A 12280-nucleotide genomic window follows, 5' to 3' on the forward strand; every position below is an offset into this window, starting at 1 on the left:
CCCCTCCGTCACTAACCCTGCTTGCTCAGGGTCCTCCTTTCTGCTATAGCTTCATCTTCGCTGAGACTTCCCATCCAGTGCTGTGGTTTTCACTGCTATGTTCACGCTAGAACACAAACTGGTACTTCCAATATAGACATCTGTCCACACCACTCCAGACTCACGCGCCCATTAGAATAGGCATCTCGAACTTAAAATTCTCCAGACAGAAATCCAATTCTAACCCTCCCCCAACCTTCCACTACTTCACGTCTTAGCGAGTGGTGTAATTGCCCTACCTCGAGGTAATCCTGACTCCCCCTGCCTTTGCCCCACAATTCATCCATCCATCTACTGTTCCTGGCCCTACAAGAAAATCCATCTCGAATCTATCCATTTCTCTCCATTGCGGCTGCTGCCTTAATTTTTAAATATTTTAGTTTTGATCGTGGGCATGTGTGTGCATCTGTGCATGGGTGTGTGCACAGGACTGCAGGTGCCCATGGAGGCCAGAGGTGGTGTTTCCTCCTGGAGCTGGAGTTGCATGGGGTGAGCCACCCAAGGTTAGGTGCTGGGAATCGACTCAGCAGGGGTAGAGCCCGCGCCATCTCGGCTGGAAACCTCCCAAGATTTGCTATCACATGTATGACGAAATCCAAATGCCATGCTGGAGTCAACAACAAATGCCATGAGCTGAGTGGCTTACAAATGGCAGAGTTCCGTTTTCACAGCTGAGGGGCAGGAATCCAGGAATAAGGAATTAGCGGGCCTTGTGCCTACTCCCCGGTGCACACAGGGGCCATGCTGCGGTGTCCCCGTGGAGTACAGAGGATAAATACACTGCCCTCGGTCTACAGTATAAGAGAGCTGACCTCATTCGTGAGGTCCACCCTTAAGATCCGATCACCTCCCATAATGCATGTGCCAAAGTCTTGCCTCAGAATAGTCAGCACGTGACTTATCTGTGACTAGGATAAAATGAGTTCCTATGAGCCACCATTTGATCCAATATGGCTGAGTGGTGTTCACATAACTGACATAATTGGGACACAGGTGTACTCCTGCACAGAGGAAATGTCGAAGAGAAGCCAGGCATCTACAGTCAGGGATAAGGAACTCACACAAAACCAAGCCCGCTGGTGCCCTGATCTCCCACCTCCAGAATTACAGCAGAATAACTTTCTGTTGCTTAACTCATCTTCCCTATGGTGTACTGTTGTGGCAGCCATAGAAAATTAAAGCCATGGGCCACTTGCTCACTGTGCCTGATTGTGCAGGCCAGACCGTGGTCAACCGCTTACAAAAACCATACAAGGACCTGGTGAAGAAAGGGACTGGCCCATTCTGATTAAAGTGATATAAGTGGACACTGGAAGATAAACTGAGTCAATATTATGAAAACTTAATAACAAATGTATTGTTAGAGTAATTATTTTTAGAGTAAACTATTGTTACTAATTTTATTATTAGCACTATAATGATTTTTATATCAAGGACCACTACACACTAAGAAATTATCAGAGAGCACCAAATCATACATATACTCATTTAAAAAATGTCAGTCAAGACAATGGCTCCAGAAACAACTCATTTAAGGGGTGGTGGTGGCAGAGAATTATAGAAGAAACCTTTAGCCCTAACAAGATTTGACATGTTCAACTGTATCGTATTATGGGACACGTTCTAAGAACGCAGATCTTAGAAAATATTCACGTCTCTTCATGTTCTCATTGTACCTGTAACTTTTCAATAATATTCCTGTAATCCCATGCTGGCCCTCCAAGAGCTTCCTTGAAGCGAGGTCCGGAGCGAGCTGAGAGTCTCCAGCCCATGGCCGCCCTTTGCACTGTACTTGAATGATTCTTCATGAAGAGTGTGTTGACCTGGCTGTCCAAATCCACCGGAATCGCAATCCCACGGTTTTTGGCTGAAAAAAAAGAGAGAAAGAAAAAGACAAGAAGCATTTAGCTCTCAATTTGGTTAAAGCTTTCTAAACATTAGTCAAACTAACAAGCATGAAAGACTTTTTTTAGAAGGAAAAAAGGAAGAAAGGAAGGTAGGAAGGAAGCGGTAAATTTTTCAACTTTGCCATCCGACCTTTTCATATACTTTGAGGCTAAAATCTGCTAAAGTCGTTTCAGTCCTTCAGACCAATTAGCAATGTGTGATCACTGAACCTTCGAGATGCTATTTGATTTCTCAGTGGTTAATGTTGGAGATGCACTCCATTCCAACATCAATATGGAGTGAACTCTAACCGGCATGCATGTCTTTACCTCCCCAGACGCCAAAGGAAACAAAAATGCAGACAGAAAACACACAGCTGAATCCTGCCAAGCTATTAACTTAATTAATGGGTGTGTGTGTGTGTGTGTGTATGTGTGTGTGTTTACATGTGCGTATATGTATGCCCGCAAAACTGCATGTGATCCAATGTCTCACAGCAGAAACAGTGGGAAAGTTAAAAGGTAAAAACAAAACAAAACAAACAACAACAAAAAAAAAACCTTCCTTGGAAGGTTTTCTCTGCCACAGTGAAGAGGAGACTAAACCTCTGGAGGAAAAGGACCCCACAGAAGCCGGGACTTGAAGCAGGTCTTCCCGGCAGGATAGTGAGCCAGTTCAAAGTGTGGCCTTGGGCACACTGGGTCATCTGGGCTCCTCAAGAACCCACTGGTGCAACTCAGAATCCAAGGCATCTGTTCCCATCCAGAGGATAGAGTTAGAGAAAGAGAAAAAAGCGTTCTCTCAAGAAAGTGGAGAGTGGCGGATGACGGTGCTAAGACAGGCAGAAAAGCAGGACAGAGCTTGACCTGACTCCAAACATCATCATATAAAGGGCACCTGGGGGTGGGGTAGCAAGAAGCAGGTCTGGCAGAGGGGAGACCACATGGAGACTTCAACCACCAAGCAAGTCTACCTTTAACACCCACTGTGGCTCCCCCCATGTCCCATAAACACACCCGTACGTGTGTACACACAAGCACAGATGCACGCACACATGACATGCACAGACACACACATCTGTATACAGGACACATACACACATGCACAAAAGATGTACACACATACCACACAGACACACGAAGATGCACAAATGCACAAAGACACAAACACACACATCTGTGCACATCACACACACACACATACACATGCACAGAAGATGTATGCACACACCACACACAGACACACACACACAGATGCATGCTCATAAAGGGAAGGTTCCCATGTCATTTGCCCAGCCCTTCCCATAGAACTCCAGGTTAGCCTTTCTCATTTCTGCAAGGATTCCAGGCCAGGAATAGACCTTCTAGACTATAGTGGACACTCGTGACAGCAACACCCACCCCCTCCCACACATGCCACCCATGACCATCATTACCTGTGATGACAACAAAACCTCAGAAATCACAAATAAAACCATTAGCACCGAGAACAATGACCTCCCACGAAACAGATGGTTCAAGATGGTAATATTGAATTCTAATCATTATCCCTAGGAAATCTGAGTAGACACCACACCCAAAAACCTTTAAAGAGAGGAGAAAAACTTGGAGATTAAAATGTGGCTGTAAAAATAAACCTTCCGAAGGTTAACTGAAAAAGAAAAGGATGGGGAAGAAAGTGGGAAACCGGAAAAGGAAGCCAGGGAATCTTCTAGAACATAGGATAAAAGACTAAAGGGGGAAACTAAACTATATGAAGTAGGATGGGGGCCAATCCAGGAAGATACAGATCTGAGAAATGGAAGTGACAAAAGGAAGGGACAGACATATTAATTATAAAGAATCAGGATATGGGTAAGACCAGTGATTGGTTCACAGCAGCCATGTGGGTCAGCTGACAACTGCCTGTAACTCCAGTTCCTAGGGATCTGATGCTCTCTTCTGGCCGTGCCAGGTACTGCATGCCTGTGATACATCTACCGAGGAGCAGGCATACACATACACACATAAGGATCAAAATAAACTTTGTTTTAAAGAGAAATGTCTTGTGTCTGGGGCCGGGTGTCAGGCCTCTGAATAAAGGACTCGCTGGTTGTTGATGGGACTGAGTAAGCTGCGAGGCCATGTTCTGCTGAAACTTTAGAATGCTGTCAGAGGCTGAACTGTATCCCCCAAAAGCAAACCTTGATGTCTGGAAATGTGACCTTACTTGGTAACAGGGCCTTTTGATGTCATCAAGATGAAGGTCTCCCTGAATTAGGTGCTGCCCTATCCACGCTGGCTGCTCTGTATCAGAAAGTAAGAGAGGGACACACAGAGCAGACACTTCCACATGAAGGAAGAGGACCAGGTGAGGACCAAGCCAAGGGTGCCAGCGGCTGTCAGTAGACAGCAAAGCTAACAGAAAGGCCAGGCGCCGCCACGGCCTGGAGCTGCTGGGAGAGCCTGGTGCCACCAACACCTACTGTGAGACTCTGACCCTCCGGAACTATAAACTATAAACACCGCTCCGACAATGGCAACCTGTGACTGGACGAATGAACGCAGTGCCCAGTTAACACAGAAAGTTTAAGGTGTCAAGGGAGACACGATACAATCCACAGAGCACATGAAGCTCAAGAAGAAGGACGACCAAAGTGCAGGTGCTTCAGTCCTTCTTAGAAGGGGGAACAACAATACTCACAGGAGGAAATACGGAGACAAAGTTTGGAGCAAAGACTGAAGGAAAGGCCATCCAGAGACTGCCCCACCTGGGGATCCAGCCCATATACATACAGCCACCAAACACAGACAATATTGCTGATGCCAAGAAGTGCATGCTGACAGGAGCCTGATACAGCTGTCTCCTGAGAGGCTCTGCCAGAGCATGACCAACACAGAGGTGGATGCTCACACCCAACCATTGAACTGAGAACGGGGTCCCAGTTGGAGGAATTAGAGAAAGGATTGAAAGAGCTGAAGGGGTTTGCAACCCCATAAGAACAACAATATCAACCAACCAGAGCTCCCAGGGACTAAACTACCATCCAAAGAGTACACATGGACTGACCCATGGCTCCAGCTACATATGTAGCAGAGGATGGCATTGTTGGGCACCAGTGGGAGGAGAAGCCCTTGGTCCTGCCAAGGCTGGACCCCCAGTGTAGGGGAATGTCATGGTGGGGAGGGAGGAAGGGGTTGGTGAGTGGGTGGGGAAATACCCTCCTAGAAGCAGGGGAAGCGGGGATTGGGTAGAGGGTTTATGGACAGGAAACCGGGAAAGGGAATAACATTTGAAATGTAAATAAAAAATCCAAATAAAAAAGTTCTGAGTAATAAAAATATAAGCGACTCTGTTCTCTGAAAAGTCCCCAAGGTGGAACAAACCTAAAGTTTTGATTTTAAAAGTAACATAACCGGTTCTCCCACCGCCCCCTTGACGGGTCGCAGCAGTTCGTGTGGTGGCGGCTAGGCAGTGCAGCTCCGTGACAGATTCGGCATCGCAGGCGCCTCCCACCCCGCACCTCCAGGATGCCCAAGAGGAAGGTGAGCATGGATGTAGCGGCGAAGGCGGAGCCCAAGCACTGATGGCGAGGCAAGCCGGCCCCTGCCAAGGTGGACGCAAAGCTGAAAAAGGCAGCGGGAAAGGATAAAGCATCAGACAAAAAAGTGCAGATAAAAGGGAAGAGGGGAGCGAAGGGCAAACAGGCTGAAGTGGCTGACCAGCAAACTACAGATCTGTCTGCAGAAAATGGAGAGACGGAAAACCAGAGTCCAGCCTCTGAGGAAGAGAAAGAAGCGAAGTCCGATTAAGCATCCATCACGTCTGTCAGTGGTCCCTGCCTCCCTTCTTGTACAATCCAGAGGAATATTTTTGTCAACTATTTTGTAAATGCAAGTTTTTTAGTAGCTCTAGAAACATTTTTAAAAGGTGAGGGAATCCCACCTCATCCCATTTTTTAAGTGTAAATGGTTTTTTTAAGAGGTTAAATCATTTGCTGGTTGTTTATTTTTTTGGTACAACCAGAAAATAGCAGGATACTGAATCAGGAGAGGCTGTGACTGTCCCGGGGGTCACCATAACATTCTGTAGAGGGGCTAGTTTTATATCCTACAGTACAAAGCACACTAAATGGCAATTTGGGGTCTCAGTCAGGCATTCGTGTCTGGAATATTTTCAGTTATATCTGGTCGAGTGTTTCTAGTAGAACCATTTTGTAAGAAAGCCAGTCTTTGGCCCTCGCCCTGTCAGAACTGATGTCTGTGGTCATGGCAGTCCATTTTCCTAACAGTTGTGATAATGTGCTGTGAAAGATGGAGATTTTGAGTCTGTTCTGTGTGTGACATAAAACTGTGAATTGGTGGAGCTGAGCATTGTGAGCATTTGGTTGTTGTGAGCATTGTGAGCATTGTGAGCATTGTGAGCATTTGGTTGTTGTGCAAGGTCTTCAGGAAACTTGCCAAGTCTGAGGCTGGAGCATCACTGGAATAAGTTCAACGAACAACAACGAGTAGCTCTTCATTTGGGTACGTGAGCTCAGTGTGACTCTTCAGAGTTTGGGTACTCGGGATAAGAATTGGAATGTTTGTGTACTCTACAACTCGACCAACAAAATCTCAGTTGTGACAGAGTAAAAAAAAAGTAACATAAATGACAAATCTGTTTTCCAGAGGTTGGACATCCACGTGCAGAAGGATGAAAATCGAGATGCTTCTCTCACTCTGCACAAGAATGCACTTTCAGGAGGTCACAGACCGCCATGTAGTACTTAAACTCAGAAGCTGCTGAAGCAGAAAGGAGAGAACAGGTAAGGACTGAGCTGGATTCCTAACGAAGAATGTGAGTCCCTTAAGCTAAAAACTCTGAGCAGTATTTAAATATTTAAATTGCATTTTCTTGATGGATGAGAGTTTTTTAATTGAAAATAAAATTTTGTTTTATACAATAAAAAAAAAAGATGTCAAGGGAGAAGAGCAATACCAAGAAATATCAGGCTGGCCACTGAATTCTCACCTGCAGGGCCTGGCTGGGTGGATGGAATGGACAGTCGGTGGTTTTGAGAGCAATAATCTACATACAGCCCAACCAAAACTCAAGTTCTATTCCCCGATAAGAACATTCCAGAATAAATGCCTAAGAAACTTTTCTCTGAAGCTCCTGTGCCCAAAATTGCATCAAAAAAGAGAAAAGAATCCAAGAAAAAGTCAACTGAGTAGAAGAAACTATGGCAGTTCAACCTGAGCTTGAATAAGAGAAGGGAGCTAGGACAAACAAAAGATCCCTCGTGACAGGGACGGCCCAGCAGGAAAAAAGTTTAGTTCCACAGACTTCATCACTTTTGCAAATAGTTACACATCTGTATATCACAGCTTGAAAGGCCTGAGAGAGAAGAATCAATTCTATTCCAAACTGGAACACAGATATCACAAACCACAACCATGGGAAGCCGGTAACACAACCAACAAAAGGCAGGGAGAAGGGGTGCGAGGGGAGGCAGTGCTTCCTTGTGATGTATGTGGAAGCATGGTACTGCTCAGTCAAGAGACAGATGTGCATGGATCACAGTTAGTGGGCACCAGAAGATGCGATCTAAATGCTAAACATAGGAAAGAGGAATGAGAGAGAGGAAAAGGGAAGGAGGGAAGGAAGGAGGATAGAGGGAGAGAGAGAGGAGAGAGAAGGAAGGAGGGAAAGAGGGAGGGAAGAAAGGAGGGAGGGAAGGGGAAAGAGGAAAGAGAAAAGAGGAGGAGAGATGGCAGAGATAGAAAGAGATGAGAGAGGAGAAAGGGAGACAAAGAGAGAAGAAGAGGAGGGAACGGGAGGAGAGAGAAGGCAGAGGCAAAGAGAGATAGGAGGAGAGGGAAAGGAGAAGGAAGTAGGAAAATGGAGATTGGAAAGACAGGGAGAGGAGACAGATGGGAAAGAGAGGGGAGGTAAGAGGGAGAGAGGAGAGAAAGAGGAGAGAAAGAGAGAGAGAGAGAGAGAGAGAGAGAGAGAGAGAGAGAATATGAATATATTAGGTTTTCTTTCACATAAATAGGAAAATACTAGGTGGCACTGTTTCCACTGGTGAAAACACTTCTTTGAAACAAGCAGTTTCTGTTGCCAGCACTGAGCCAGGTACCCACTTTAATGCAAGTTCCAGCTGATGGCTTAGGAACGCTGGCCGCTGGGAGCAGCTCTCCAGACCCAGCACCTCTGTCTAGATTCATCTAGAGCAGACCCCTACTGTCCCTGACAGTTTCCTGTGCAGGCACACATGTCTCTGTCCATGTCTCTTGTCCAGTCTACATCAAGACATGCCGTTGCCCGGACAGCAGCCTCCACACTGTCGAGTTACACACGGTTTTTATAGATACTTAATCTTGCTACGGGATAACACTCCGCTGAGACTTTTGCTCTTTCTTGAGGTAATCAGCATCAGCTTTGAAGATCTGAGCAACTGAACACAGAACGATTCTCCTTCAGGGCTGCTGCCCAACCAACCAAGATATCAAAGTCCACAGACATTCGCTTTCCTCTCGAGGTACTGCGACCAGGCTGCTGGCTCTGCTTAAGCTGTGCAGTTATCGCCCCTGAGTGAGTCAGACACACTAGAAGGCCCCCACCACCTAAGCACCGTTGCTAAGAGTGCAGCAGACAGGGCTGGAGAGATGGCTGACTGGATAAGAGTGCATATCTCCATAGGATCTGAGCTCAATTCTCAGAACCCACCACGCCCTCTCCCGGCTTCCGAGGTCTGTACTCACTGCACAAACACACACACACACACGCACGCACACACACACACACACACACACACACACACACACACACACACACACACACACACACACAATATGCATGAGTTAAAGCAATGGCAATGAAATTTTTTAATAATATTCATGTATGGAAAAGCTGCAGGAATACATCCATGGACATTTAGTTCAAAAATGTCTCCGTCCCTTCTATGAGTAAATGCGCACGGCCACGTGTCCACTGCAGGTCCACACATGGGTTCCCATTCCACCCAGTCGTCAATGGTGGCACAAGGGGGGAAGCTGAAGATACTCCACCATCGTGAACTGTTCAAATATTTTTCCGTTCCCCAATGGGCATGGCAATTTGGACCTAATGTCCAGTCTTGATATAAACTACACAATATGAACACCAGGTTAAAAAAAAAAAAAAGGCAGCTTTCCTGGCCTACATATAAACGGTGGCCCATGGTTAAACCGGGACTCTGGAGCCACGAAAGAGTAACCCTGTGACGGAGGAAAACGCCAAGTGCACACAGGACAGTGAGCCAACACTTAAGGCTTGGAATGCAGCTCGAGGTAGGGCATATGCCTAGCACACACGAAGCACTTGGTTCAATTCCCAGCATCTCAAGGCAACAGCAAACAAATTAAATTTATAAATAAACGACCTCTACAAACATGGCCCGAAAGTAGATTCTCTGCTCTGTCAATAAAAAAGACATCAGTCTGAAATAAATGGAAAACGCTGAGTTAGATTTCCAGGGCCTGGTTAAAAGGCACCTGGGGTGGGGGTCAGAAAGGAACACTGGGGTTAGGGAAAGCATTGTTTTATCTCACGCACAGGCGCCCTGACTGGGAAAACAATGCTTTTAAGTCAAGGCCGTGATCCACACTGAGTTAAATTCTGTCAAGCTGGAACATTCTGGGCTCTGTGGTGTATACAGCGTATACACAGCAGGGAGAATCCCCAGGGTTAACAGCGACTCTCAGCTAAGGAGCCTGCTGTGCCCAGTCATTCCTCATGCCTGCCACATGTAATACGGTCATGTTAAAGCTCCTACAGAGACGTGTTCCTCTTTCGTCCATAAGTTAGAACCACCGCCTTGTCAAGAACATGTCACAGACGCAGGTATCCAAGTCCCTAACAAATGAGTGGGAGAGGAGAGGGCTGATGCCCAAGCACTTTGCTTTGGGGGACCTTTGCCTAGAGAAAATGACTTCTCAAAACGAGCTGCCTTTATTCACAGGTGTTTTTATTACAAGGCTAAGCCTCCTAATTAGACTTATAAATCCTAAAAGTTTCCTGGATATGACAAGTCTTTTGGGGGACTTTAGGATGCAATCAAAATCTATTTCTAATTATAATTCATTAAAAATCGTGTGTTCTGTGAACGTTTTTGACTAGCTGGAGTCACTGACGGTGTCTGCCAGACCATGACTTCTGAAAACACATGTAGCTCCGTGATAGGTGCCACAGAGAACGCTTAGATATACACGGTGACAGGCATGGGGGAGAGGCAGCAGGGAGAGCAAGCATTAATTAGGAAATGTGCTTGGTTGTCAGCCCATCAGAACCAGAACAGCTGGGGCTTGGAGCTGGAGGAGGAAGACGTGGGAGGGAGCTGCACCTGTTCTCCGGCACAAAGTCTTCAAGATAATTCCGCACACAAGTATCCATGGCTGATTGTGTGTGTGTGTGTGTGTGTGTGTGCATGCGCGCGCGTGTGCATGAGCACGCACACATGTGCATGTACGTGCATGTGTGTATGTGTGTGTTCCCCTGTGCAAGGGCACATGTGTGTGCACATGCCTGGATGGGGGCCAGAAGATGACTTGGCCTGTAATTACTGACTCCACCTCATTTTTATAGACAGCCTCTCTCCCGAGCCTGGATTTGGGCGAGTAATCCCCAGGGGATCCACCTATCTCTGCCTTGATAGTACTGGGATTATAGGCACGCGTCACTCACAATGCCAGAACTCTTCATATGACTTTGCATGCTGAACTCTCGCACGCACTCCATTGGCCGAGCTATTTCCCCAACCCACGGGGGTTTTTAAATAGGAAGAACACTGAAAGCATGAACGTGTGCTTCCTGTGTGATGCTCCAACTCTACCCCACGGGTGCTCCACTAACCCTCAACCTGAGCAAAGCACACCTTCTTATGGCCGCCTCAGAATTGGAGTGGAAGGCCTGACTAGACATCCTGTCTGTAAATGAATCCTAGATGCCTCAAAGTCAGAACCCCCTACCATTCCTCCCTCCCGATTCGTCCCCTTCCTTCATCTCCCTCTCTGTGAGCCAGGAGGAACTCACAGCCTCATGGCCCAGTCTGCTGAGTGCAGAGGTTACAGTCATGGGCCACCACGATAACTTCCATGGAGCTCAAGGCTTTTAATAGTAACTCCAGAAAGATGCAGACAAACCGAAACCGTGGAAATCCTCTGAGAACTAAACACCACCTCAGAATGACAGAGCTACTTTGAAAATGAAATTAAAACTTAAAAAAGGTGGGTTGGGCCAATGGCTTAGTAAAGCACGTGCTTCAGGAGCAGAGTAGCCGAGTCCATCCTCCAGAACAAGCCCAAGAGTGGCCGTGTGCATTTGTAACCCAGCACTGGGGGGGGCCACAGACAGGAGAACCCAGGACTCACTGCCCAGCCTGCCTAACCTACTTGTCAAGTCCCAGACCCATGGAGAGCCTCTCTAAAAGGTGGAAGCATAAGGAACATACGTCTCAATGAAAAATTAAGAAAACTAGTCACCAAATAATCAGAGCTCACTTCTTAATACACAAGGGTTAAACTCAAATCACAGATGTGACCCTTCATAGAAAAGGAAATACCGGTGACTAGATCATGAGGAAGCGTTCTTTCCCTCACACATGGAAGAGAAAACCCACACTGAAAACCCAGCAATACTTTTACTAAGATCAGCAAAATCCAAGCACAGTGCCGAGGACAAAGGCGTTCCCTGACCATGCTGGTGTGCTAATGTCACGGGGTAACACAGAAGGTCCCCTCCCAACTGCTTACTTTCTTCAGGTTAGAGGTGGCCGTAAACATTAGATGTTTAGGATGGGGTCAGTTACGGTCACACAAAAGGATGCGGAACCACAGGGATGCATGTGCATTTATTTCTCGGCATCAAGCTGCAAAGGTCACGGGCTGCCCACGTGCTCCCGGACCTGGGGAAGGCCGCCGGAACCTCCTAACAGACGGGGAGCCTGACTTTATACCTTACACCTATTTCTGCTTTCTGCACGGCTTACCTACCTCTAACACCCTGGAAACTCACAGGGAGCGGGAAATAGGGTTTTTTTTTTTTGTTTTTTGTTTTTTGTTTTTTTTTTTTTCGAGCTGAGGACCGAACCCAGGGCCTTGCGCTTGCTAGGCAAGCGCTCTACCACTGAGCTAAATCCCCAACCCCGGGAAATAGGGTTTAATAGAGTGGATTTACAATGCCTTCCAGATGATGAATAATCATTAAACGATCAGCTAAATTGATAAAACAGTATGATGTGTCATAACTTACTCCAGTTTAATTTGTTTTGTAAAACAATGGAGTTTAGGAGGGCTGTTTTGTTTTGATTCAGCATTTGGTTTTCTGGGGTCTCTCTTTCACACCGTCCAGG

At 46.6% G+C, this 12280-nt stretch overlaps 1 protein-coding gene and 1 pseudogene across 1 annotated transcript in view; one reads left to right on the forward strand and one right to left on the reverse strand.

Moving 5' to 3' along the window:
* Positions 1-12280, reverse strand: part of Itpr2 (inositol 1,4,5-trisphosphate receptor type 2) — a 387801-nt gene that overhangs the window by 178484 nt on the left and 197037 nt on the right. Inside the window, exon 35 of the mRNA XM_032905407.1 lies at positions 1716-1906. Coding sequence (XP_032761298.1) covers positions 1716-1906 — 191 coding nt within the window. The remainder of the gene's footprint in view (positions 1-1715; positions 1907-12280) is intronic.
* LOC116903085 lies at positions 5436-5965 on the forward strand (annotated as a pseudogene).

Source organism: Rattus rattus, chromosome 6 (assembly GCF_011064425.1).
Source record: "Rattus rattus isolate New Zealand chromosome 6, Rrattus_CSIRO_v1, whole genome shotgun sequence".
NCBI classification, from domain to species: Eukaryota; Metazoa; Chordata; class Mammalia; order Rodentia; family Muridae; genus Rattus; species Rattus rattus.